This window comes from Anolis carolinensis, unplaced genomic scaffold, assembly GCF_035594765.1.
Source record: "Anolis carolinensis isolate JA03-04 unplaced genomic scaffold, rAnoCar3.1.pri scaffold_13, whole genome shotgun sequence".
NCBI classification, from domain to species: domain Eukaryota; kingdom Metazoa; phylum Chordata; class Lepidosauria; order Squamata; family Dactyloidae; genus Anolis; species Anolis carolinensis.
Genome location: NW_026943824.1, coordinates 18,283,748 through 18,311,686, shown reverse-complemented (window position 1 = coordinate 18,311,686; position 27,939 = coordinate 18,283,748). Strand labels below are relative to the sequence as shown.

Sequence of the window (27,939 nt, the reverse complement as noted above, 5' to 3'; positions counted from 1 at the left end):
ACATCCCAGAAACACTAAACTTGGCAGCACAACCCCTCATCCATGCCTCTACGTTCATACAACAAAAAGAAAAGAAAAATAAAGTCCTAATTAGAGGGAGAGGAATATTTGTTTTTATCCAATTGCTGCCAGTTAGAGGGCTAAGCTCCGCCCACTTGGTCTCCTAGCAACCCACTCAGCCCAGGGGACAGGCAGAGTTAAGCCTCACTTAGGCCTCTTCCACACTGCCTATAAAATACAGATTATCTGATTTGAACTGGATTATATGGCAGTGTAGACTCAAAGCCCTTCCACACAGCTATATAACCCATTTATAATGGACTTAATGTAAGGTAAAACCTTTACCTGAACTACCACCAATTCCTCAATACTTTATTTCCCATACCACCATACTTCGCCACAGCAACGCGTGGCCGGGCACAGCTAGTATACACACACACACACACACACACATATATATATATCCTCTGCAAGCGGCAAAGTTTTGTGGGGAGGGAGTTGCCAAGCTCATTCATCGCTATGATAAGTGCCTAGATTTGAATGGCGACTGTGTTGAGAAGTGGTATTTGGGTGTGGCTTTCAACTGCATATGGTAAATGTTTTCTACTATAATTTGTTCATTTTTAATTCCAAAACGTAATCTACTTTCTGGATAGCCCTCGTATATAATGCTTATATTGTGCTATGCTAATAATATAATATAGTGTATGTACATATAATTGTAAGCCGCCCTGAGTCCCCTTCGGGGTGAGAAGGGCGGGATATAAATGTCGCTAATAAATAAATAAATAAATTTATTCAAGGAATTACAATATTTACATAGCTTTGCCGGAGCGTAACATCTAAGCATCCGACGAGATTGATGGCCACCAGTGAAGCTTGCTATCTCTCAACTGGAGCCTCCGATGGCCTAGGGGATAAAAGCCTTGTGACTTGAAGGTTGGGTTGCTGACCTGAAGGCTGCCAGGTTCGAATCCCACCCGGGGAGAGCGCGGATGAGCTCCTTCTATCAGCTCCAGCTCCACGCGGGGACATGAGAGAAGCCTCCCACAAGGGTGGTAAAAACATCAAAACATCCGGGCAATGTCCCCTGGGCAACGTCCTTGCAGACAGCCAATTCTCTCACTCCAGAAGCAACTCCGGTTGCTCCTGACACACACAAAAAAATCTCTCAACTGTCGGCCACTCACATTCCAGAGCAGTGACGAATGTCCTGTTACGTATCCGGAAACTGCACACTGTTTCCCTCTAGCAATAACTCTCTACTCTATGCATTTAACTCTTACACTACTGGAAGGCTGCATTACACAAACACAATCAGTTTGCTTTAAACCATAAGCAAAATGTCAAGACTATACAATACAACACTCCAACACCGACATGGCTGTGCTTTCCTTCCTTTGTCCTGAAAGGTCAGCCTGATGATGAACTGCCAGCCGCCCCGCAAAGCTTGGAGAGCCTCCCAGATGAACACCATCTTTGTCTTCCTCCTCTTCTTCCCCTCCTTCGCTGGAGTCCTTGCCGTTGTTGCCATCGCCGTCTGGAGGTAACAGCAAATCGGTTGCTCACTCACTTCGGGGCCTTTTGTTTGAGCGCGTGCAAACACAACCATGAAGCATAATGGGAGTTGCCGTCTAGCAGTTGTGTTTTTCCTGCCTGGCAGGATGGGGTTGGACTGGGTGGCCACTCGATGATTCCAGCCTCAGAAGAATGTGTTCCCCATTTCTGATTTGTAATTAAACAATGATAATATTGCACTACTGTAACGAAGTGTGAAATTTTTAGTTTACAGATGTCATGTTTAATTGCGTTTTTAAAGGGTCAATATTTCAGTTACTCTGCACTCATGAGTTGGTTGCCAGGGAGAACTGGGTGGAGCCAACTGCCGTTTTGGTGGAGAAGTGCAGGTTTGAGAAAGAAGCAGTTAGTCTGTGCCCTAATGAGGTACAGTGAAGACTGACCCTCAGGTGAAGGGATCAGGGAGACTCAAATGCTTATCTTTGAGTCAATTTAAAATAGGTTTGGGGACTTATTTTAAGTGAATCTGTGCCCTTATGAGGTACAGTAAAGACTGACCCTCAGTTGAAGGGATCAGGGAGACTCAAATGCTTATTTTTGAGTTAATTTAAAATAAGTTTGATGACTTATTTTAAGTTAGTCTGTGCCCTGATGAGGTACAGTGAAGACTGACCCTCAGTTGAAGGGATCAGGGAGACTCAAATGCTTATTTTTGAGTCAATTTAAAACAAGTTTGGTGACTTATTTTAAAGTAGTCTGTCTCCTGATGAGGAACAGATAATCTGTGATTGTAATTCATAGGGTGACTGCAGTTTAGAGCAGTAAAGAAAGAAGTGACATTTTAAGAAGTCTGAAACACCTCATTCTAGCCTTGCAACTGTTAACCAAAGTGCCTCTAAAGAGAAAGTTACTGTAACCATTAAGCTTTGTGCCAGAATAAACGTGTTATTGTTCTTTTAAACATTTTAGCTTCTGTGATATATATATATTACCATCAAAAACAAACAAGAAGAAAGAAGAAAAACAAAAATTAAAAGGTCTCCTGTCTAAGTAGCTAGTGGCTATATCTTCCCATAGTGGTGGCAAGCGTGGATAATCCCCTTTACATCTGGTGGCCGCATTATAAACATCTTTACAACCACGAATATTATTGTTATCCCTTCTGATAAAAAAATCAATACATTAATCATTAAAAAATATTGAAATAGCGTTTTCTGTTCTTTTCCCAGGCGGAAGCCTTCCGAGACGTGTGGCCCTTTCCGAGGCCTCCCGACCATCTATGAGGCCATCTCTGGCTGGGTGGCCAAACTCTCCGGTTATCCAGGCTCCGCTTGGGTGGTTTGGATTTATCACAATTTAATCGAAAGTGTGCACTTCTTCTTCATCCTCTCAGTCATAATGCTGTGAGTGCCATTGGGCCCCATTTCTTAAGGTTAGCTCTGCATCTCGTGGTGCCAGAGTGCAGTCTGTTCAGTGCAAAGTCATCCAGTCTTCTATGTGCACAGGAGGGAGTTTGCCATCCGGTCTCAGTTCCAGGTTTTAGCCTGCCACATTTGGACTCTCGCTTGCTGAAGTGTTCCTGCGAGTATATTTGTTGATCACAGGAAGCTATTTCTTGATTTAAGGTGTTGCTTACTGGTTGATATCTAAACAGAGGATGGGCTGGAGATGTCACTGCCTTGGTCCTTTCATTATTTGCTGTTACTTCCCAATGGACGTCAGGTGGTGCAATACCAGCTAATCAGTGTAATTTCTACAGCAGTGTAGGCCATAGACATCCTGTGATAATGTGGCATGTCTCATTAAGAGTCACATCTAGAAAATTATTACAAACTAATTTGGAAGAGGCATTTAACACCAAGAAGGTTAAATATTATGAATAAGAATAATAATGAAAAATGCTGGCGAGGGTGCCAGGAAATTGGAACCTACATGCATATGTGGTGGGATTGTAAACATGTAAAAGGTTTTTGGGAATTGGTCATCAGGGAAATAGAAAATATTATGAATATAAAAATTAGAAGGAATCCAGTGGATATATTACTTTTAATTAAAAAAGAGGATGAGAAAGATAAGAGGGAAAAAATTTAATAATGCTATTAACAGCAGCTAGATTACTAATTGCAAAATATTGGAAAGGAGAAATGAAAATACAAATTAATGACTGGTATAAAGAAGTTTGGCGAATGGCACTGAATGACAAGCTAACATCAAATTTAAAAGTAAAGAAGGGATTATGGGGAAAAAATGATTTTGAAAGTATTTGGAGAAAATTATTGGAAAGAGAAGATGAGAATTTACCTCCAAAGGAAGAATTGAACTTTTGGTGGGATTACAGAAGAAGAGATGGCTCTGGGGAAGGGGAGCACAGGGGTGAGTGTAAATAAAAGCGGAGGAAATGTATAGAATATGTTTATATAATTGTAATTTTCTCAGTAATAACAATAAAAATATTATTAGAAGTGGGAAAAAAGAGTCACATCTACTGTTTTAATGTGGTGAGATGTTGTTAGGGATTCCTCTTCTCCAGAAGAGGAGCTGAGAGAGGGAGCTCATCCCCGCTCTCCCCGAGTGGGATTCGAACCTGGCAGCTTTCAGGTCAGCAGCCCAACCTTCAAGTCACTTTATAAAATGAAGCAGATGATTAGAAGTGGGACATGTTTTGCTTCCCTGTAAAATGCTGACTTTTCCCATTCTGATTTAGGATTATCGCATACCTCTACTGGCAAATTATAGACGGACGGAAAATAATGGTTAAACTACTGAAAGAGCAGATTGTCAACGTAAGTAGTAGGCATGTCCGATCGATGGGAAAAGTGTTTCAATTCTCGTCTCTAAAGTAGGGGGCGCTGGCGCTTCGATATAGAAAGTATTTCCGATTTTTTCACCCAAAAATTTCGGATATTTCCGGAAATTTGTAGTGATTCTAAATGTTTCTAAAATGATGGACGCGCATGCGCAATCGCCAAAAAAAAAAAAAGGAACCTGAGGGGGGGGGGACTTTTACAGGCTCTCCCGCCCTCATTTCTTGAGCTATCCTCATCAAATTTGCAAATAAGCTCCCATTCAAGGTAGGTTGCAGAAACAAAATAATTTTTAAAATATTTTTTAAAATATATTTTTAAAAATTTTGGGGGGAGGAAAAATTAACGAAACATTAAGAGACAATTAGAGAATGGGCCAACAATGGTTCGAATTACATTGCCGGTTGCGCTGTGAGACAATGTCTCGGAATGCGTATCAAAAAGCGAGAACAATCCAAAATAATTCCGATATACGATTCAAAACGATTTTTTGGACATGTCTAGTAAGTAGATTTTTTGAGGCCATGGCTTGTTCTTTTGTGTTCTCTGGAAGACCCATCGTATGGGCTTAAGTTCCAGGAGACGCCGGATGAATGTTCTAGAAAAAGGGACTTCTAGATCAGGCAGGGGCAAACTTCAGTCATCCAGGTGTTTTGGACTTTAACTCCCACAATTCCTAACATTCCTCAAGCTTCAAGATTTATGACTCCACACTTCTCACTTCTGGCCATCAATCAGTCAGGCTCCAGCACGCCCCGCTGCGCAGCTCTGCTTCTACAGGAATCAATCTTCCTCCGAAGACACACCAGATTCACATTCAAGCAGGCTCACCAAAACAGCGGGTCTCGTCTCTGGTCACAGTTACAGCTCCAACTTTTTCTCCACTCCAAACTCCAGAACTCTGGTCCAGTCTGTGCTCTGGTCCAGTCTAGGAAATGATCAGTCTGGTTAGTCTGGGCCCATAACCAATTGTCAGAGTAATTTACGCAGCGCAGCAGCAGTTGGATGGAGTTAGAGGAATGTAGAACGAAGAGACATCAGAGACGATGGTAAAACTATATACAAGTTTTACTGAAAGCAGTAATAATCAAGACAGACAGACTTGCAGACAATAGACACAGGACTTAACACCTAGGCAGACAGAACAGAACTGAACAGATCTGATGCAATCAGCAATGCACACACACTTGTGTCTGGACACTCCCCAGTTCCAGCCACACATCAAGGTCATCACAGCTTCTCAGTAATTAACTCTTTACAGACTATGTTACACTCTGGATAATGCAATCAGTATGCAATACAAACCAAGACACGAATTGCATTTAAACACTATCAATACACAAATCCCACATTAACAATTTTGCCCCTGCCTGTTCTAGATGATGAGAACATTTGGAGAAGGGAACCAGCTGCTCTCGTCTTCCACTCCCTTCTTAAGCCATTTTCCTTGGAAGGTGATTTTTGCAGAGATTTATTTATTTATTTTATTAATTACAGTATTTCTATCCTGCCCTTCTCACCCAATAAGAGGACTCAGGGCTGCTTACAAATACGAAACACATGTATAAAAATTACAATAACTTTTCAATTCAATTTAAAATTAAGTTACATTAAAACATTCATAAAATACGCATACAGTAGAGTTCCGGTTAACCGACTTCCGGTTAACCGACACTCCGTATTATCCGACGTCCCAGGCCCCTTGGGAGGCGCTCATGCACGTTGCTAGGTAGCTTGCTATCTACCTAGCAACGCGCACAGGCACCTCCCAAGAGGCAGGGCGGCGAGCAGAGAAGCGCCCGTGCGCGTTGCTAGGTAGATAGCAAGCTACCTAGCAACTCGCACGGGCGCTTCCCAAGGGGCGGAGCGGTGAGCACTCACCTTAAGAAGCACCCCTGAGCGTTGCTAGGTAGCTTGTTATCTACCTAGCAACGCGCACAGGCGCTTCCCAAGAGGCAGGGCGGCGAGCAGAGAAGCGCCTGTGCGCGTTGCTAGGTAGATAGCAAGCTACCTAGCAACGCGCACAGGCGCTTCCCAAGGGGCAGAGTGGTGAGCACTCACCTTAAGAAGCACCCCTGAGCGTTGCTAGGTAGCTTGTTATCTACCTAGCAACGCGCACGGGCGCCTCCCAAGAGGCAGGGCAGAAGCGCCCCTGCGTGTTGCTAGGTAGCTTGCTATCTACCTAGCAACGTGCACGGGGCACTTCCTTCAACCAGCTTGCTGGATAATAGGGCCTCCCTATTATCCGTCAGATCCAGTTATTCGATATTCGGCCCGCCCGTTTATGTCGAATAACCGGAACTCTACTGTATATACATTTAGGCGCGTTTTGAGTCCAAACTGGGTCTGTCATCGTATCCTGAGACATACAGTTGTAGCTGATGCTGCTATTATTGTTCAAAGCCAAGTCTTAACTCTTTTTCGGAAGGAAAGGAGAGAGGGAGCCTGCCTGATTTCACTTGGGAGGGCGTTCCATAGGCAAGGAGCCACCACTGAAAAGGCCCCGTCTCTCGTCCCCGCCCGCCGCACCTGTGAGAGTTATTTTGGGTCTAACCGCTCAATAGATTCCCAACAAGCAGTGGAACTCTCTGCCTCGGAGTCCGGTTGAAGTTCCTTCTTTGGAAGCTCTGAAACAGATGGTGGATGGCCATCTGTTGGGTGGGCTTTGGTTGTACTTTTCCTGCAAAGCAGGGTGTTGGAGTAGGTGGCCCATGCGGTCCCTTCCAACTCTATTATTCTGATTCTAGGTAAAATATTTTTTTAGTACTTTATCATTATGTGTGGCATAATGTGAACCTTGAACAGCGTCAAATGATAATGTTTCCTGACTTGCAGGAAGGCAAAGATAAAATGTTTCTGCTGAAGAAGCTGCACGCTCTACAGGCACCTAAACCCCCGAATCCGGGAAAGCAGTCCGAGGTACGTTAGACTTCGAAATGTTGCCTTGTTTCTTATCACAAACGGTGAGACGGGGCCTTTCCCCACAAAATGCACATGGCATGTGTTTGGAAAACCAAACCACGTGGCTTTAATTTGGTGATTATGAGGATTGAATGAAAAGTTAAGCCTCCACCTTTGTAACTCCTCAACAGATGGCCGTCCTGGTATGCGGTAGGTACTGGCTCGTTCAGTAGACTCTCCTCTACATTTCCATTTGGCAGGAAGCCTTAGCATTGAACTCAGAAATAATCCTTAGAATGTGCTCTTGAACTACCACTATTCACTTTCCCACATAATCACCAGACAATTGGATACATTTCTGCCAACAATGAACAAGTTTTCTGAAGCTGTCACAGAAGAAGTCGACACTCTGTTTCCGTATCCAGCGTCTCACAGGACCCATCGTGCTCAGATCTTCCAACAGCCAAGCAAAGCAATAATGTGACCCACACATTCTTGTGAAATGCCAATTCTACTTGAAATTTCTCTCTGAGTGATACGACAATCGTCCTGAATCAATCTGTCAACCTTTTGCTTGTGAAACTCGGTGGTTGCTGTCACAGGACGTCCAACTCTTTGTTTGTCACGCAAGTCAGATATTCCCACCTCAACATCTTTAAATTCATTCACCCAATGATGCACAGGACTCACATCCACACAATCCCCATAAACAGCTTGCATTCTCTGACTAATCTCCTTTGGGTGACACCTTCTGCTGTCAAGAATTCAGTGACTGCACGTTGCTTAAGTCGCATTGACCGATTGTCTGCGCAGGGTTCCATACTTCGTACTTTAACAACACAACTGTTCAATGCTAAGGCTTCCCCCTCTGCGCAGGGTTCCATACTTCGCACTTTAACAACACAACCGTTTAATGCTAAGGCTTCCCCGTCTGAGCAGGGTTCCATACTTCGCACTTTAACAACACAACCGTTCAATGCTAAGGCTTCCCCCTCTGCGCAGGGTTCCATACTTCGCCCTTTAACAACACAACCGTTTAATGCTAAGGCTTCCCCGTCTGCGCAGGGTTCCATACTTGGCACTTTAACAACACAACCTTTCAATGCTAAGGCTTCCCCGTCTGCGCAGGGTTCCATACTTCGCACTTTAACAACACAACCGTTTAATGCTAAGGCTTCCCCGTCTGCGCAGGGTTCCATACTTCGCTCTTTAACAACACAACCGTTCAATGCTAAGGCTTCCCCGTCTGCACAGGGTTCCATACTTCGCACTTTAACAACACAACCGTTCAATGCTAAGGCTTCCCCGTCTGCGGAGGGTTCCATACTTCGCACTTTAACAACACAACCGTTCAATGCTAAGGCTTCCCCCTCTGCGCAGGGTTCCATACTTCACACTTTAACAACACAACCGTTCAATGCTAAGGCTTCCCCGTCTGCGCAGGGTTCCATACTTCACACTTTAACAACACAACCGTTCAATGCTAAGGCTTCCCCGTCTGCACAGGGTTCCATACTTCACACTTTAACAACACAACTGTTCAATGCTAAGGCTTCCCCGTCTGCGCAGGGTTCCATACTTCACACTTTAACAACACAACCGTTCAATGCTAAGGCTTCCCCGTCTGCACAGGGTTCCATACTTCGCCCTTTAACAACACAACCGTTCAATGCTAAGGCTTCCCCGTCTGCGCAGGGTTCCATACTTCACACTTTAACAACACAACCGTTCAATGCTAAGGCTTCCCCGTCTGCACAGGGTTCCATACTTCACACTTTAACAACACAACTGTTCAATGCTAAGGCTTCCCCGTCTGCGCAGGGTTCCATACTTCACACTTTAACAACACAACCGTTCAATGCTAAGGCTTCCCCGTCTGCGCAGGGTTCCATACTTCGCCCTTTAACAACACAACCGTTCAATGCTAAGGCTTCCCCGTCTGCGCAGGGTTCCATACTTCGCCCTTTAACAACACAACCGTTTAATGCTAAGGCTTCCCCGTCTGCGCAGGGTTCCATACTTCGCTCTTTAACAACACAACCGTTCAATGCTAAGGCTTCCCCGTCTGCACAGGGTTCCATACTTCGCACTTTAACAACACAACCGTTCAATGCTAAGGCTTCCCCGTCTGCGCAGGGTTCCATACTTCGCTCTTTAACAACACAACCGTTCAATGCTAAGGCTTCTCCGTCTGCGCAGGGTTCCATACTTCGCTCTTTAACAACACAACCGTTCAATGCCAAGGCTTCCCCGTCTGCACAGGGTTCCATACTTCGCACTTTAACAACACAACTGTTCAATGCCAAGGCTTCCCCGTCTGCGCAAGGTTCCATACTTCGCTCTTTAACAACACAACCGTTTAATGCTAAGGCTTCCCCGTCTGCGCAAGGTTCCATACTTCGCCCTTTAACAACACAACCGTTTAATGCTAAGGCTTCCCCGTCTGCGCAGGGTTCCATACTTCGCTCTTTAACAACACAACCGTTCAATGCTAAGGCTTCCCCGTCTGCACAGGGTTCCATACTTCGCCCTTTAACAACACAACCGTTCAATGCCAAGGCTTCCCCGTCTGCGCAGGGTTCCATACTTCGCTCTTTAACAACACAACCGTTCAATGCTAAGGCTTCCCCGTCTGCACAGGGTTCCATACTTCGCTCTTTAACAACACAACCGTTTAATGCTAAGGCTTCCCCGTCTGCGCAGGGTTCCATACTTCGCTCTTTAACAACACAACCGTTCAATGCTAAGGCTTCCCCGTCTGCACAGGGTTCCATACTTCGCTCTTTAACAACACAACTGTTCAATGCCAAGGCTTCCCCGTCTGCGCAGGGTTCCATACTTCGCTCTTTAACAACACAACCGTTCAATGCTAAGGCTTCCCCGTCTGCACAGGGTTCCATACTTCGCACTTTAACAACACAACTGTTCAATGCCAAGGCTTCCCCGTCTGCGCAAGGTTCCATACTTCGCTCTTTAACAACACAACCGTTTAATGCTAAGGCTTCCCCGTCTGCGCAGGGTTCCATACTTCGCTCTTTAACAACACAACCGTTCAATGCTAAGGCTTCCCCGTCTGCGCAGGGTTCCATACTTGGCACTTTAACAACACAACTGTTCAATGCCAAGGCTTCCCCGTCTGCGCAAGGTTCCATACTTCGCTCTTTAACAACACAACCGTTTAATGCTAAGGCTTCCCCGTCTGCGCAGGGTTCCATACTTCGCTCTTTAACAACACAACCGTTCAATGCTAAGGCTTCCCCGTCTGCGCAGGGTTCCATACTTCGCTCTTTAACAACACAACCGTTCAATGCTAAGGCTTCCCCGTCTGCGCAGGGTTCCATACTTCGCTCTTTAACAACACAACCGTTCAATGCTAAGGCTTCCCCGTCTGCGCAAGGTTCCATACTTCGCTCTTTAACAACACAACCGTTCAATGCTAAGGCTTCCCCGTCTGCGCAGGGTTCCATACTTCGCACTTTAACAACACAACCGTTCAATGCCAAGGCTTCCCCGTCTGCGCAGGGTTCCATACTTCGCACTTTAACAACACAACCGTTCAATGCTAAGGCTTCCCCGTCTGCGCAGGGTTCCATACTTCGCACTTTAACAACACAACCGTTCAATGCTAAGGCTTCCCCGTCTGCGCAGGGTTCCATACTTCGCACTTTAACAACACAACCGTTCAATGCTAAGGCTTTCCACCAAATGGGAAGCCTTAGCATCTACTGAACAAGCCAGGAGGAGAATCTACTGAACAAGCCAGGACCTGCCGCAGACCAGGACTGCTATCTGTTGAGAAGGTGCGTGGAGGCATTACTTTTCATTCAACCCTTGTACATTAAAGGGCTGCTGCTGAGTTGGGAGGAATTAAGAGTGGCCTCGGTCAAGTATCTGTCGTGAGTTCTCCTTGAACTTGGACGGGGCTCTACGTCATCGCCTTGCAATATTATCCAGTTCTGCATTTGGGGAAGTCCAGAAGGCAAAGAGATTTACTTGGGAACCTACGCAGTGCCAAATGGCAGTCTGCAGTATAAAGAATTCTTTGAAGTATTTGAGGTAAACCTGGCCTTGATTTTTTTCTTTTCCTTCCAGAGACACTCTTCTGTGCGCCATCCAATGCATTTTCCGTTGCCCAATTCCATTGAAAGCTCTCCAAGAGTGAAAGAAAGAGACTCTTACGCTGAGGTATAACGGCAAAAGAGGCCGTGAGAAATTCCCAGGATGGGTCCTGTAGTTAATTTAGTCCAAGTGACACATAGGGAGATGGAATAATGGGAAAGTGAAAGGATGTAAAACAAGCACGTTTACAATGTGTCCGACTCAAGACATTTCTTCTTCTTCTTCATCTCTAGTCTTCCAGGCTATCTGAAATGACCAGCTTCTCTCACGGTAAGCCACCCACCTGGCACACTTGCGCAAACAGCAAAAAATGGAGACCCGATTCTTTCCCGTGTGAATAACATTGCATAGAGATGTTATTCACACATATACTCGAAGATAAGCCGAGTTTTTCAGCCCTTTTTATGAGTTGAAAAAGCCTCCCTCGGTTTATAATCGGGTCTAGGTCAAGCCGGCAGCAGAGCCGCAAGGCCGTTGCTTGCAATATATGATATACTAGCTGTGCCCGGCCATGCGTTGCTGTGGCGAAGTCTGGTAGTATGAGAAATAAAGTATTGAGGAATTGGTGGTAGTTAAGGTCAAGGGTAAAGATTTTACCTTACATTAAGTCCATTATAAATGGGTTATACAGCTGTGTGGAAGGGCCTTGAGTCTACACTGCCATATAATCCATTTAAGATAATCTGTATTTTATAGGCAGTGTGCAAGAGGCCTAAGTGAGGCCTAACTCTACCTGTTCCCTGGGCTGAGTAGGTTGCTAGGAGACCAAGTGGGTGGAGCTTAGCCTTTGAACTGGCAGCAATTATTCCTCTCCCTCTAATTTATTTTTCTTTTCTTTTGTTGTATGAACGTAGAGGCACGGATGAGGGGTTGTGCTGCCAAGTTTAGTGTTTTTGGGATGTGTAGTTTTGTTGTTTTGTCCTAGGCCGAAATTTCATTACCCTTTTATATACAGTAGAGTCTCACTTATCCAAGCCTCGCTTATCCAAGCTTCTGGATTATCCAAGCCATTTTTGTAGTCAATGTTTTCAATATATCATGATATTTTGGTGCTAAATTCGTAAATACAGTAATTACAACATAACATTACTGCGTATTGAACTGCTTTTTCTGTCAAATTTGTTGTCTAACATGATGTTTTGGTGCTTAATTTGTAAAATCATGACCTCATTTGATGTTTAATAGGCTTTTCCTTAATGCCTCCTTATTATCCAAGATATTCGCTTATCCAAGCTTCTGCTGGCCCGTTTAGCTTGGATAAGTGAGACTCTACTCTATATAGATTTATCTCTCATCTTACCCTCCCTTTTCGGTGTTTACTTTTCCAAAGCCTCCCTCGCTCTTAACCAAGGGAATGTTTTGAAAAGGGAAAGAAGCCCTTGCAAGTCAGGAAGAAAAAAAAATATATCCATTAAGCTTATAAAAGCATTTTCCCCTGAAATATTTGTTAATCTCTGCTACAGATATATAGGCATTTCCCTCGGCACATTTCCATGTTCGAAAACAAGCAAATGTGAGTAGATCAATAGGTACCGCTCCGGCGGGAAGGTAACAGCATTGCTTTAGCCTGTCTTTCTTTTCACTGCAGGAGTTGGAGAGGATGCCCAGCCGCCCAGAAATGCTGGGGTTTCCGAAGCTTTAGTTTTAGCTTTGAGAGCCAGACAAGAGGCGGAATGGGAAATGGATGACGGCGAAGAAAGCACGTGAAAGTCAATGCGGGCCTCAAAAGGCGCCAGGAAGCCCTTCTGACCCAGAACTTTGGTATTTGCACTAAACACATCTATTAAACTTTACCAAAAATCCACTTTAACGGAATGCGGTTTTGCTTTATTATAACTTTTTTGGGGGAAAATAGTGTCACAAGGTGAGGCTCTTCACCAAACTGAAAACTCCTTCTAAAGCACTCAATCTATAGGTGAAATAAACTGCATCTTCAACAGAATTCATATTCCAGATTATTGTAACATCCTTTAAGAGAACTGCCAAATGTTGCTCTGCAATTGTTGGCAATATACTCTTTATCTGAATTATTTTATTTTTGCAATTTTGATTAGAATTTTTTCAAAAATTAAACAGCAATTTATAAGGAACTAGCTGTGCCCGGCCACGCGTTGCTGTGACTTTGTCTGGTGGTGTTGGTGAGAAATTGTTGAGGTAGTGGTGGTATTGAATGTCTGTTGTATGGTTGTCTTTATGTTTAGCATGCACACTGAAGTGGATTATATGGCAGTGTGGAGTCAAGATAATCCAGTTCAAAGCAGATAATATAAGATTCTAAATGGGTTATATAGCTGTATGGAAGGGCCTTGAGTCTACACTGCCATATAATCCAGTTAAAATCTGATAATCTGTGGAAGAGGCCTAAGTGAGGCCTAACTGTGCCTGTCCCCTGGGCTGAGTAGGTTGCTAGGAGACCAACTGGGTGGAGCTTAGCCTTCAAACTGGCAGCAATTGGATAAAAACTATTATTCCTCTCCCTGTAATTAGGACTTTATTTTTCTTTCCTTTTTGTTGTATCAACCTAGAGCCGTGAATGATGGGTTGTGTTGTCAAATTTCGAGGTTGGGGGGGGGGGGGCTTGTAGTTTTGTTGTTTTGTCCGCTGCCCTGATGCCATCACTCTTTTATATATATAGATAGAAGATGATAAAGCAAGGTCTAGTTTTTGAAGAAGAAAGCACCTCTCTTCTTACTACAGTAGGCATTCCCTACATAAATGCCGTTCACTCTGAACATTAAGTTGGGGAGGGGATAAAGACATATTTTGCAAAATAAATATCACGTTGTAAACAGAAATGCTTGTCCCTAACTTTGCAGCTACAGGCTTTAAGTCTGCTGATGGGGATGCTTTTGTTCTGTAGCCGCATTTTGGTTTCTATTCTCAGACAAAATAGCCACATGCTTTGGAAACAAGATGTTAGGCAATGCAGAAACTAGGTATTTTCTATCTTTGTTCAAAATGAAGCCAACTTATGAAAATTATTTCCCCAGAAATAATTATATTTATTTATTATAAATTTATTTATTTGCCATATTTATATCCCAACCTTCTCACCCCGAAGGGGACTCAGCGTGGGTCTCATATTAATCCTTGCCTCAAAAAGACACGTTAGGGCTAATTTTCAGTGGATGTCTTATTATTTTTTTCATGTACAACAACCTACATTTATTCATGTACAAAAATCTCTCATCCAAAGGTGCCTGCTTGGGTATCTACAAATATACTTATTACGTTGCTATGAGTGTTCTGGGCTATCTGGCATAGTTCCAGGAGCATTCTCTCCTGATGTTTCGCCCACATCTGTGGCAGGCATCCTCAGAGGTTGCGAGGGCTGTTGGAAACTAGGCAAGTGGGGTTTATATATATATATGTGATGTCCAGGGTGGGAGAAAGAACTCTTGTCTGTTTGAGGCAAGTGTGGATGTTGCAACTGGCCATCAGCTTCAAAGCCAAGCTACTTCCTGCCTGGGGGAATCCTTTGTTGGGAGGTATTAGCTGGCTCTGATTGTTTCCTGTCTGGAATTCCTGTTTTGCGAGTGTTGCTCTTTATTTACTGTCCTGATTCTAGAGTTTTTTTTTAAATACACGTAGCTGGTTTTTGTTCATTTTCATGGTTTCACCCTTTCTGTTGAGATGGTACATATGCTTGTGAATTTCAATGTAAATAAAGAATAACACTCAGAAGACGGGAATTCCAGACAAGAAAAAACCAGGGCCAGATAACACCCCGCAACAAAGGTTCCCCCCTAGGCAGGAAGCAGCCAGGCTTTGAAGCTGCTAGGCTATTCAATGCTAATCAAGGTGGCCAACTGCAACATTCACACTTACCCCAAACAGACAAGAGTTACTTCTCCCACCCTGAACTTTCCAGAGATATAGAAACCCCACTTGCCTAGTTTCCAACAAACCTCACAACCTCTGGGGATGCCTGCCATAGATGTGGGCGAAACGTCAGGAGGGAATGCTCCTGCAACATGGCCATACAGCCCAGAAAACTCACAGTAACCCAGTGATTCTGGCCATGAAAGTCTTCGACAACACACTGAACAATAATTCAGTTCCATCAATGATATTGTTGCATCCCAGGGCATGATGACCCCAAGTGAAAATGACAAAGGACATGCAATTCTGCACATGACAACAAGCTTTGGGACACTTTCAAGTATTATCATCATGCACACCTCAACACTTTCCAGTTATGTGCCCATGACAAACAAATGTGGAAAACAGAAAGGTATGGAAAGTGTGTACTGGCAATAAGTGGAGATGGAGTAGAATCACCAATTCCGCAATGCTCTACTATGCAAGGGTAAAGGAAAACACCAAAGCAGTCCTTCCAAACCTTTCAAAATGTGTCAAAAACCTTAAATTTTGCACCATCATCCAAAAAAAAAAGGCACAATAATTCATCACTGATTTTCTGAATATACCATATTTCAGAGTTCACAGTTAATTAGAAATAAAAGCAAAGGATCATCCTTTTGTTCTCCTTTACAACTGCAGCCCCATCAACCTCGAAGTACATATATAGTCTAGTTATAGTTACAACCAACTTCTGATTAAAAGGAGTACGTGTTTCTTTCCTTCACTATTCCTTCAACTAATTTGTGTTTTTCAAGTTACATCGTGATTTGCAAAAGCCTGGCATCAATATGATTTGTTTTCCTTTGGTTCCACAGCTCTCTCTTACCAAGATTCCTTTCCCCCCTAAGATTCAAAGTTAAAATCTCCATCCCGCATGATGAAAGGACACAGTCGGACGCAATGTGCATTGTAATGTTTCCATCCCAAGAGCATCCTGGGTGCCCCCTTGATCACATGAATCCCAGGAGTTCCATTGCTTTTGAACCTCGGCCTGCTGCCGCAAATGCAGAAGGGTCAAATAAGGCCGGCGCTAATAGTGTGGGTCACAGTCTTCGACCAAGCTGTCCGTCATGTAGCTGCACTGGAGAACATTGTCATAGTACATTTTTTCAGCAAATGTGTTGACAGTCCAAGCAACAACTTGAATCCCTTTAGATGACCATTGTCTCACATACTCCCTACGGGAAACAAGACAAAAAAAGGATGTGAGGAGATAATAATAATAACTTTATTATCTTATATTATGCTCTAAAGAGATTCTGGTTTACTCACAACCTTCATGTGTTCAGCATACATGGGTACACAACTTATCCGTGTCCTCCTCACTCGTCTTTACCTTTTTTTTTTCCATGGACCTTATTCAGAGTTTTTGCACAAATCACCTTCTATACGTAGCTATTGATGTCTTGGTTTTAAATTTTATCATGTTATGTTGTTTTATAATTATGTTGTTATATTATGTTTTAGAATGTATGTTAATCTTTGTTGTGGTATGTTGTTTTCTTATGTAAGCCGCCCCAAGTGCCTTCGGGGAGATGGAGGCGGGGTACAAGAGTAAAGTTGTTGTTCTTATTATTATTATTGTTATTTTATTGTACGACACAGCAAACAAGATAGACATGCTGGACTTCACATCACAAAATCACAAGTCGAACACTTCCCAAGTGTCTAGAACTGTGTGATGTATATTATTATTATTATTATTATTATTATTATTATTATTATTATTATTATTATTTTATTGTACGACACAGCAAACAAGATAGACATGCTGGACTTCACATCACAAAATCACAAGTTGAACACTTCCCAAGTGTCTAGGACTGTGTGATGTATTATTATTATTATTATTATTTTATTGTACGACACAGCAAACAAGATAGACATGCTGGACTTCACATCACAAAATCACAAGTCGAACACTTCCCAAGTGTCTAGGACTGTGTGATGTATTTTCGGATGATGCGTGCAGATCCCAGTCGGGTGGCCTTTTGCAGTTGGCAGATCGTAATTTTGTCAATGCCTATTGTTTCCAAATGCCGGCTGAGATCTTATTATTATTATTATTATTATTATCATTATCATTATTATAATTATATCCTGCCTCCATCTTCCCGAAGACACTCGGGGAGGCTCACATGGGGACGAGCCCGTCACTAACATAGGTTAAAACACAATCCAGGAAATAAAACAATATAAACAATTAAAAAAACACACCAATTACTTTAAAACCTTGCCATAAGTACTGCCTATGTGGAGGGTGGCTTGTGCAGGACTCTGAGTAGGGTTCGTAGATAGTATAGGGATAGTATAGGGACGATCAGGGATAAGGGCGGAGGAACGGTCTTCAAAACACTGAAAACCGAAAAGGTGAGGATCAGTGAATATTATTATTATTATTATTATTATTATGTGACTAGAATAAAAAGGTTTTTCTGGAAGTTCTCTACAGTTCTTTCAATGTAGTTCTACATTGGAACAGAGGAACAGTCTCTTCAAAACACTGAAAACCGAAAAGGTGAGGATCAGTGATTATTATTATTATTATTATTATTATTATTATTATTATTATTATTATTACGTGACTAGAATAAAAAGGTTTTTCTGGAAGTTCTCTACAGTTCTTTCAATGTAGTTCTACATTGAAACAGAGGAACAGTCTCTTCAAAACACTGAAAACCGAAAAGGTGAGGATCAGTGATTATTATTATTATTATTATTATTATTATTATTATTATTATTATTATTATTACGTGACTAGAATAAAAAGCTTTTTCTGGAAGTTCTCTACAGTTCTTTCAATGTAGTTCTACATTGGAACAGAGGAACAGTCTCTTCAAAACACTGAAAACCGAAAAGGTGAGGATCAGTGATTATTATTATTATTATTATTATTATTATTATTATTATTATTATTATTATGTGACTAGAATAAAAAGGTTTTTCTGGAAGTTCTCTACAGTTCATTCAATGTAATTCTATCACTTGTTAGGAATTGTGGGAGTTGGGAGTTAAAAATACCTGGAGGGCCAAAGTTTGCCCATGCCTGAGCTATCTCACTGGGTGGCAATTTTGTATTCAGTATACCAGGGCCCTGTGCTACATTTCAGCCCAATGGTTCTTCAAGAAACTCTCAATAATAATAGATAACTAAATAAAACTTTACTTATAACTCACCCTCTCTCCCCGAAGGGACTCAGGACAGTTTACAGAAATAATGGCAAACATTCAATGCCAATAAACGGATAAACAACAATGAAGCAAAACAATGAAGCAAAAATGTGAAAAGGCATTTATAAACATCGTTAAGTTAAAATCCCCCACATAATTTCAATAATGTGAATGTCATGGTCGAAAATGTTTTGGTGCCAGTGCAAAGATTTCTTCTAGGGCAGATGTCTTGCCTTTTACTTCTCTGTTATTTGAAAAATATATTGCCTGAAGTCAAGGTTTTTCTACTTACTGTGAAACATAATTTTTCTGTACCAGGAATACTGACACGCCGCATAAGTGCCATAGAAAATTGTGCATGCTCCAGTCTAGAATAACATCCATTGCCATCATGAAATAGTGTTTCCAAACGGATTCAAAGCGAGGCTTCCCGTCTCCAAGGTGACTGATGCTCCAAGGTCTGTGAGTTAAAGCCGTTATGACATTTCTATCAGCCTGTCTCATCTAAAAGACAAAGGAAAGAAACTGGAATAAAAACTTGTGTTATAAATGACAAATGATATAATAGTATAGTGGTATAGTTCAATATAGAATTATATAATGCTAATATTGTGCTATGCTAATAATATAATATATTGTATGTACATATACCTGCTCTGAGTCCCCTTCGGGGTGAGAAGGGCGGGATATAAATGTAGTAAATAAATGCAGTAAACAAATAATTAATTTTAGACTTAGGCTCGGCCAAAGTCTGACATGACTTGAAGACACACAACAACAACAACAATCCTAATTACCTTGACTATCTCATTGGCCAGAAGCAGGCCCACACTTTCCATTGAAATTCTGATAGGTTTATGTTGGTTAAACTTGTTTTCATTTTTAAATATTGTATTGTTTTTTCATTATTGTTGTTGTTTCACTACAAATAAGACATGTGCAGTATGCATAGGAATTTGAATTTTTTTTCAAATGATAATTCGGCCCCACAACAGTCTGAAGGATTGTGGACCGGCCCTCTGCTTCAAAAGTTTGGGGACCCCTGTCTTAACCTCTACACAGCGGTTACCAAATAGTAAGATAATACAACTTTAAATGGAAAATTTACCTTGTAGACGACATCTGGCATGAAAGAGCAAACAACACTAGTATTGTACAGCCGAGGATATTCCAGGTAAAGATCTCTTAGAGCGGCAACTGCCTGTCACAAAACAAATTACAGGCCGTCCCTGAGTTACAAACATCCAACTTACATATGACTCAGTTAAAAACCGGGGTGAGACAACAGGAAATGAGAGGACTCTGCCTCTCAGAAGGGTAAATTTACTCTGAAAAATTTATCGTGGGGAAAGTGTATCTCCACTGAAGTTTTCTCACCAATCTTTGTTTCTACAACAAGTCAACTTTTCCTTTGATAACGCCTAAGATAGCAGCCAGGCTACCTTTTACCGCATTGTTGTAAAATATGAAAAATAATGATCACTTGTGATACTCAATAAAGGCATCAACAATTTTTCAAGAAAACTCTCCATCTTGTACAAGGTTAAGTGAAGTTCTAATGATAAATGATAAATACACACAAATGTCTATACTAGACAATGTCAAAGAGATAAGCAAACACTCTAAAAAGAGATGTGTATATTAGAGCAAAGGCCACAGAAATAGTCAGGCCTCTCTGAGTATAGAGCTATCTTCTTTCTATGTCAAAAAGATAAGCAAATACTATAAAGTTTCAAAACATAAATTGCACTATGTAATTTAGAGCATCATGTACATACAAGTGAAGTTCTACCATGCGAGTCCCACAAGCATATGAGGTGTAAAAGTACAGTAGAGTCTCACTTATCCAACATAAACAGGCCGGCAGAACGTTGGATAAGCGAAAATGTTGGATAATAAGGAGGGATTAAGGAAAAGCCTATTAAACGTCAAATTACGTTATGATTTTACAAATTAAGCACCAAAAACATGTTTTACAACAAATCTACAGAAAAAGCAGCCCAAAACATGGTAACGTTATGTAGTAATTACTATATTTAGCACCAAAACATTGCAATACAGTAGAGTCTCACTTATCCAAGCTAAACGGGCCAGCAGAAGCTTGGATAAGCGAATATCTTGGATTATAAAGAGGGATTAAGGAAAAGCCTATTAAACATCAAATGAGGTTATGCTTTTAAAAATTAAGCACCAAAACATCATGTTATACAACAAATTTGACAGAAAAAGTAGTTCATTACACATTAATGCTATGTAGTAATTACTGTATTTATGAATTTAGCACCAAAATATCACTATGCATTGAAAACATTGACTACAAAAATGCGTTGGATAATCCAGAACGTTGGATAAGTGAGACTCTACTGTAGTTCAATATGCAGTAATGTTATGTTGTAATTACTGTATTTACGAATTTAGCACCAAAATATCACGATATATTGAAAACATTGACTACAAAAATGCCTTGACTAATCCAGAGGCTTGGATAAGTGAGGCTTGGATAAGTGAGACTCTACTCTATATTGAAAACATCGACTAAAAGAACATTGGCTACTAACAAATTGACTACAAAAAAAGATAGACTTGCATAAAATGAACTTACAATAGCAATATTGTCGGAAATTAAATCCATAAAAAAATCCTTACTGCCTAGAGAAACAGCTGTGGATCGGGGTGGGAAGCGAACTGGGTTGTATAATCCAGGACGTTGGATATGCGAATGTTGGATAAGTGAGACTCTACTGTATTCTAATAAAAAGGTACCTGATCCGCGTGGCCTTTAACATCAAAGTAGATGATAAGGTCGTAATGCATACTTTCCAAAACAGCTTCTTTCAGTGTCGGTATTTTCTCTCCCCGATAATCCCTCCTGTAAGGAAAAAAAAATTGTGCATTTCAGTAATGTGCATTCTGGCAAGAAAATGCGCAGCTCAAAAAAGGAGCCATGCTTCACTGAATCAGCAAGAAGCACAAAAATCTTGGGAAGAATCCTCACCCTGACAAGCTTGATTTATAATACAATGCTTATTAGTCTTTCAGGTGCCATATGACTCTCTCAAATTTGTAGTGCAAATGAAATGATCTACATGTCTTATTCACATTAAGAAAGTCTATGGGAAGCAACCTGGCTAGAGATAAAACAATGGCATGAACCTGGTTTGTTTTCCCCAATACTCATCTCATTTATGTACAAAAATATACTTTGTAGTTACTTATTCTGAGATGGACAATAGACCTGATTGTAAGCAGAAATCGTTTATGTTTCTCCCTTTCTCCAAGGCCTAAGTCGGAAAGGGGCTGGGCTGTGGCACAGCTGGTTAGTAGCCAGCTGGAATAAATCACTACTGAGAGGTCATGAGTTCGAAGCCTGGGTTGGATTAAGTGACCGACCATTAAATAACTCCAGCTTGTTGTTTACCTAAGCAACCCAAAAGACAGTTGCATCTGTCAAGTAGAAAATTTAGGGACCGCTTATGCGGGGAGGCTAATTTAACTAATTTACGTCCAGCAACATGCGTGCCACAAGATGAGGAAGTACTCCATCAAGGACTCAGTGTCACAGTGGATGATGAACCCTGTGGCCGGAACCGAGCATAACCTCATAACTTTAAATGTTAAATAGCCTTTGTGTCTCCGTCTGTGTGTCGTATGTCTATAGCAGGGGTCCCCAAACTAAGGCCTGGGGGCCGGATGCAGCCCTCCAAGGTCATTTACCTGCCCCCCCCCCCCATAATTTATAATATAATATTTTATATCAGTTTTAATAATATAATATATTGTATATACATATGATATTGATAATATTATCATTTTATACAATATAATACTAATAATTATACCATATAATAATATTAATTATATGTTATATATTACATATAATATTACAGTATAGTGGTATAGTTCAATATAGTAATATATAATGCTAATATTGTGCTATGCTAATAATATAATATATTGTATGTACATACAGCTGCTCTGAGTTCCCTTCGGGGTGAGAAAGGTGGGATATAAATGTAGTAAATAAATGCAGTAAATGAATAAATAAATAATTTTGGACTTAGGCTCGCCCAAAGTCTGAATTGACTTGAAGACACACAACAACAACAACAACAATCTTAATTAATCTGACTATCTCATTGGCCAGAAGCAGGCCCACACTTCCTATTGAAATCCTGATAGGTTTATGTTGGTTAAAATTATTTTCATTTTTAAATATTGTATTGGTATTTCATTGCTATTGTTGTTGTTTTGCACTACAAATAAGATATGTGCAGTGTGCATAAGAATTTGTTCGGGTTTTTTTTTTTCAAACGATAATTCGGCCCCTCCACAGTCTGAAGGATTGTGGACCGGCCCTCTGCTTTAAAAGTTTGGGGACCCCTGGTCTATGGCATTGAATGTTTGCCATGTATGTGTACATTGTAATCCACCCTGAGACCCCTTCGGAGTGAGAAGGGCGGAATATAAATACAGTAAATAAATAAATATAAATAAACCTGAAGGCAGACAACCATCTTCCAGGATATGAATGGTAGTGTTCTATACATTTCTCACATACCATAACCTGTGTTTAGCGCACGGATTGTATCGCCGAATCTCAGCAAACGTCAAATCACGTAAATTTCCAGACCCGTCCGTAGTCCTGTCTACAGTGCTGTCATGCATCAGGACAGGAATGCCATCGGCAGTGAATTCGAGATCGATTTCCACGCCAGTTGCTCCATTCTCAGCTGCCTTAATAAAAAAAATAAAACATGTTTCAATCACGAATAAGGATAAGAATGTATGATTAACATTTCAATTTACGTCTGGACTAACGTGACATTGGAAATGATAAAAATGAGCACATCACCTATCTATTCCGATGCCATAAACCAAATGATTCCTCTAATCAGGACAGGCCTATCAAACGGTTTGGTGCCGGTTCATGTCCTCCATGGAGACTGGGTTTGTGAAGACAGTGTTATGGATGTATGTCATAAATAAATGGCAGTAGGATACATTTCATATCACATTATAGCTGTTGCGTATCCCGAAAAAAATGCTTAGGCTCATCCATACTTTGAAGTTACAATAGTTGTGAGACCCAACGGGACCTATACCAGTTGTAGAAATGGTGGGGAAGTCAGATTGTGTGGTTTTGATAATTGATTTCAATGCTTATATTGTTTTTAATTTTGTATTTTAATGTTTTAATGATGTTTAATTTATATTATGAGTCCCTTTAGGTGAGAAGGGCGGGATATAAATGTTGGAAATAAGAACAGTAGAGTCTCACTTATCCAACATTCTGGATTATCCAATGCATTTTTGTAGTCAATGTTTTCCATACATCGTGATATTTTGGTGCTAAATTCGTAAATACAGTAATTACTACATAGCATTACTGTGTATTGAACTACTTTTTCTGTCAAATTTGTAGTTAAACATGATGTTTGGGTGCTTAATTTGTAAAATCATAACCTAATTTGATGTTTAATAGGCTTCTCCTTAATCCCTCCTTATTGTCCAACGTATTTGTTTATCTAACGTTCTCCTGGTCCGTTAATGTTGGATAAGTGAGACTCTACTGTACAGTAATTACCTCATAGCATTACTGCGTATTGAACTACTTTTTCTGTCAAAATTGTTGTATAACATGATGTTTTGGTGCTTAATCTGTAAAATCATAACCTAATTTGATGTGTAATAGGCTTTTCCTTAATCCCTCCTCATTATCCAACATATACGCTTATCCAACGTTCTGCCGGCCCATTTATGTTGAATAAGTGAGATTCTACTGTAATATAATATAATTTTACATGTAATATTACTAATAATATTACAATATATTGATACAGCACAATATAGCCATTTATTGCCAGTATTGTGCTATGCTAATAATATAATATTGTATGTAAATGTAATTTGTAAGCCGCTCTGAGTCCCCTTTGGGGTGAGAAGGGCGGCATATAAATGTAGTAAACAAATAATAAATAAATAAATAAATAGTGTACGCCGCCCTGAGCCCCTTCGGGCGAAATAAATAAATAAATAAATAAATAATGTTGGAAATAAGACTCTGGCGAAATAAATAAATAATGTTGGAAATACAGTAGAGTCTCACTTATCCAACACTCACTTATCCAACGTTCTGGATTATCCAACGCATTTTTGTAGTCAATGTGTTCAATATATCGTGAGATTTTGGTGCTAAATTCATAAATACAGTAATTACTACATAGCATTACTGCGTATTGAACTACTTTTTCTACCAAATTTGTTGTCTAACATGATGTTTTGGTGCTTCATTTGCAAAATCATAACCTAATTTGATGTTTAATAGGCTTTTCCTTAATGCCTCCTTATTATCCAACATATTCGCCTATCCAACATTCTGCCGGCCCGTTTATGTTGGATAAGTGAGACTCTACTGTAAATAAATAAATAAATAAAGGAAATAAATAAATTTGGGAGGAGTTGACCATCTTTGGCCACCTCTGACACTGGGACGGCAACATGCCAGAGGGCCACTTCCCCTAGCAACAGTGACGTCATAGAAGGACACATTACCTAGCAACAGCCTTTGTGGTGCTGACGGATAGACAAGATATACAGCAGGCCTGGGCCTACTTGGGCCTTCCCTGCAAGTGTTTTGGACTCCAACTCCCACCATTCCTCACAGCCTCAGGCCCTTTCCTTTTGCCCCTCAGCCGCTTAAGCGGCTGAGGGGCAAAATGAAAGGGCCTGAGGCTGTGAGGAATGGTGGGAGTTGGAGTCCAAAACCCTTGCAGGGAAGGCCCAAGTAGGCCCAGGCCTGAAGTGAAGGCGCCTGAGGTGAGGTACCGACCTGCCGGATGGCGGCGAGGGTGTTCTCGGGCGCGTCGTGGCCTCCTCCGCGGTGGGCCACGCGGGCCGGGTTCCCCCGGGGCTGCACCACCAGCCGGGCCCGCTCCAGGGGGACGGGCTCGAGGCTGAAGAGGCGCAGCGCCACGTAGGCCCCGCCCGTGAGGAGGCAGGACAGCGCCGCGCTCCGGCTCAGCACCAGCGCCGCCATCAGCAGCGCCGACAAGGCCGCCAAGAGGCCCTCACAGTAGCAGAACATGGCGGCCGCGGGAGACCGTCCTCTCCCCGCGCGGCCGCGGAGGCGACTGAGGCGAACCCGGAAGTGGCCCGCCGGGCCCTCACAATCGGCAGCCAATCACCGCGCGGCGCCTCGCCAGCGTCGGCCAATCACCGCGCGGCATGGGACAACTTGGGTCCTAGATGGCTGCAGTATATTCTGTCATGGTTTGGGTCATCAGCTGATTTTTCAATCTTGGCCTTAATTGCCTTTATAATAATAATAAATAATAATAAAACTTTATTTATACCCCGCCACCATCTCCCCAATGGGGACTCGGGGCGGCTTACATGGGGCCATGCCCAAGACAATACAATAAACCATAACATAATACAATTAAATAATACATTACATAAAATAAACAGTACAACATAGAATCAAAACAGCAATATAACAAGAGCGGGCCGCATGAACACTACATTTAAAAACTAGATTAAAAATTAAAACTCTGGGCCTTTGTTCTGATGGATTGGTCCTGGGCTGCAAGGATTATTATTATTATTATGACACAGCAAACCAGATAGACATGCTGGATTTCGTATCACAAAATCACAAGACGCACACTTCCCAAGTGTCTAGGACTGTGTGATGTATTATTATTATTATTATTATTATTATTATTATGACACAGCAAACAAGATAGACATGCTGGATTTCGTATCACAAAATCACAAGACGCACACTTCCCAAGTGTCTAGGACTGTGTGATGTATTATTATTATTATTATTATTATTATTATTATTATTATTATGACACAGCAAACAAGATAGACATGCTGGATTTCGTATCACAAAATCACAAGACGCACACTTCCCAAGTGTCTAGGACTGTGTGATGTATTATTATTATTATTATTATTATGACACAGCAAACAAGATAGACATGCTGGATTTCGTATCACAAAATCACAAGACGCACACTTCCCAAGTGTCTAGGACTGTGTGATGTATTATTATTATTATTATGACACAGCAAACAAGATAGACATGCTGGATTTCGTATCACAAAATCACAAGTTGAACACTTCCCAAGTGTCTAGGACTGTGTCATGTATTTTCGGATGATGCGTGCAGATCCCAGTCGGGTGGCCTTTTGCAGTTGGCATATTGTGATTTTGTCAATGTCTATTGTTTCCAAATGCCGGCTGAGATCTTTTGGCACAGCACCCACTGTGCCCATCACCACCGGGACCACCTGCACTGGTTTCTGCCAGAGTCTTTGCAGTTCAATCTTGAGGTCCTGATAGCGGCTGAGTTTTTCCTGTTGTTTTTCGTCAATGCGACTGTCACCTGGGATGGCGACATCAATGATCCAAACCTTTTTCTTTTCCACAACTGTGATGTCTGGTGTGTTGTGTTCCAGAACTTTGTCAGTCTGGATTCGGAAGTCCCACAGTATCTTTGCATGCTCATTTTCCAAGACTTTTGCAGGTTCGTGATCCCACCAGTTCTTTGCTGCTGGCAGGTGGTACTTGAGGCATAAGTTCCAATGAATCATTTGGGCCACGTAGTTGTGCCTCTGTTTGTAGTCTGTCTGTGCAATTTTCTTACAGCAGCTGAGGATATGATCCATGGTTTCGTCGGTTTCCTTGCACAGTCTGCATTTTGGGTCATCAGCTGATATTTCGATCTTGTCCTTAATTGCCTTTGTCCTGATGTCTTGCTCCTGGGCTGCAAGGATCAGGCCTTCTGTCTCCTTCTTCAGGGTCCCATTCGTGAGCCAGAGCCAGGTCTTCTCCTTATCAGCTTTTCCTTCAATTTTGTCAAGGAACTTTCCATGCAATGTTTTGTTGTGCCAGCTGTCAGATCTAGTTTGTAGTGCGGTTTTCTTGTACTGGTTTTTTGTCTGCTGTGCTTTGAGGAGTTTCTGATTTTTGACTTCAATCAAAGCAGGTTCTTCACTTTGCTTTACATCTTCTGCCAGGGCATGTTCTTCTTCTTCTTCTGCTTGTTTGACTTGCAAGAGTCCTCTGCCCCCTGATCTTCTAGGCAGATATAGCCGGTCAACATCACTGCGAGGGTACAGTGAGTGATGAATGGTCATGAGTTTTCTTGTTTTTCTGTCCACATTGTCCAGTTCCACCTGTGTCCAGTTTATGATGCCAGCAGTATATCTTATGACAGGTATGGCCCAGGTGTTTATGGCCTTGATGGTGCTGCCTCCATTGAGCTTGCTTTTGAGAATTTTTCTGACCCTTTGTGTGTATTCTTTGCTGACCACAGTCTCCACATGTTCATGCTTGATGTTGTCCAGCTGTAATATGCCCAGATATTTATAGGCCTCTGGCTGGTGACACTTTATTGTTTGGCCATTAGGCATATTTATGCCCTCACTTTCAATGATTTTTCCCTTCTTCAATGCCACTGTCGAACATTTGTCCAAGCCAAACTCATTATTATTATTATTATTATTATTATTATTATTATTATTATTATTATTATTATTATTATTATTATTAT

General features: G+C 41.6%; 2 protein-coding genes across 7 annotated transcripts in view; one reads left to right on the top strand and one right to left on the bottom strand.

Moving 5' to 3' along the window:
• tmc5 (transmembrane channel like 5) overlaps window positions 1–13,152 on the top strand; it is a 53,440-nt gene extending 40,288 nt beyond the window's left edge. For all 5 annotated transcript variants that reach the window (XM_062964718.1, XM_062964716.1, XM_062964717.1 and 2 more), the window contains 7 exons: window positions 1,413–1,546; window positions 2,748–2,921; window positions 4,223–4,301; window positions 7,158–7,241; window positions 11,316–11,408; window positions 11,576–11,612; window positions 12,931–13,152. In XM_062964718.1, coding sequence (XP_062820788.1) covers window positions 1,413–1,546; window positions 2,748–2,921; window positions 4,223–4,301; window positions 7,158–7,241; window positions 11,316–11,408; window positions 11,576–11,612; window positions 12,931–13,049 — 720 coding nt within the window. In that variant the 3' untranslated portion in view covers window positions 13,050–13,152. The remainder of the gene's footprint in view (window positions 1–1,412; window positions 1,547–2,747; window positions 2,922–4,222; window positions 4,302–7,157; window positions 7,242–11,315; window positions 11,409–11,575; window positions 11,613–12,930) is intronic.
• A 1,168-nt stretch (window positions 13,153–14,320) lies between these two features.
• On the bottom strand, window positions 14,321–25,518 carry gde1 (glycerophosphodiester phosphodiesterase 1). 2 transcript variants are annotated; one of them, XM_062964721.1, is made up of 6 exons: window positions 25,207–25,518; window positions 22,936–23,111; window positions 21,141–21,246; window positions 19,486–19,578; window positions 18,670–18,881; window positions 14,321–16,384 (listed from the first exon to the last, which is right to left on the bottom strand). In XM_062964721.1, the coding sequence occupies exons 1-6, from the start codon at window positions 25,459–25,461 to the stop codon at window positions 16,237–16,239; spliced, it is 990 nt and encodes a 329-aa protein (XP_062820791.1). In that variant the 5' UTR covers window positions 25,462–25,518; the 3' UTR covers window positions 14,321–16,236. The 2 variants fall into 2 exon arrangements, with proteins under 2 accessions (XP_062820791.1, XP_062820793.1); XM_062964723.1 differs by having other exon boundaries at window positions 22,936–23,107; window positions 25,207–25,340.
• Between the last annotated feature and the right edge of the window lie 2,421 nt (window positions 25,519–27,939).

Bases quoted from the DNA above. Each gene is read 5' to 3' on its own strand.
- gde1 (XM_062964721.1), bottom strand. From the start codon at position 25,461: ATGTTCTGCTACTGTGAGGGCCTCTTGGCGGCCTTGTCGGCGCTGCTG. The intron at 21,247-22,935 runs GTATGTGAGAAA...TTTTCCTTACAG, and splicing joins TGCGCTAAACACAGGTTATG to GAGGGATTATCGGGGAGAGA. The intron at 16,385-18,669 runs GTAAGTAGAAAA...TGTTTCCCGTAG, and splicing joins CAGAAAAATTATGTTTCACA to GGAGTATGTGAGACAATGGT.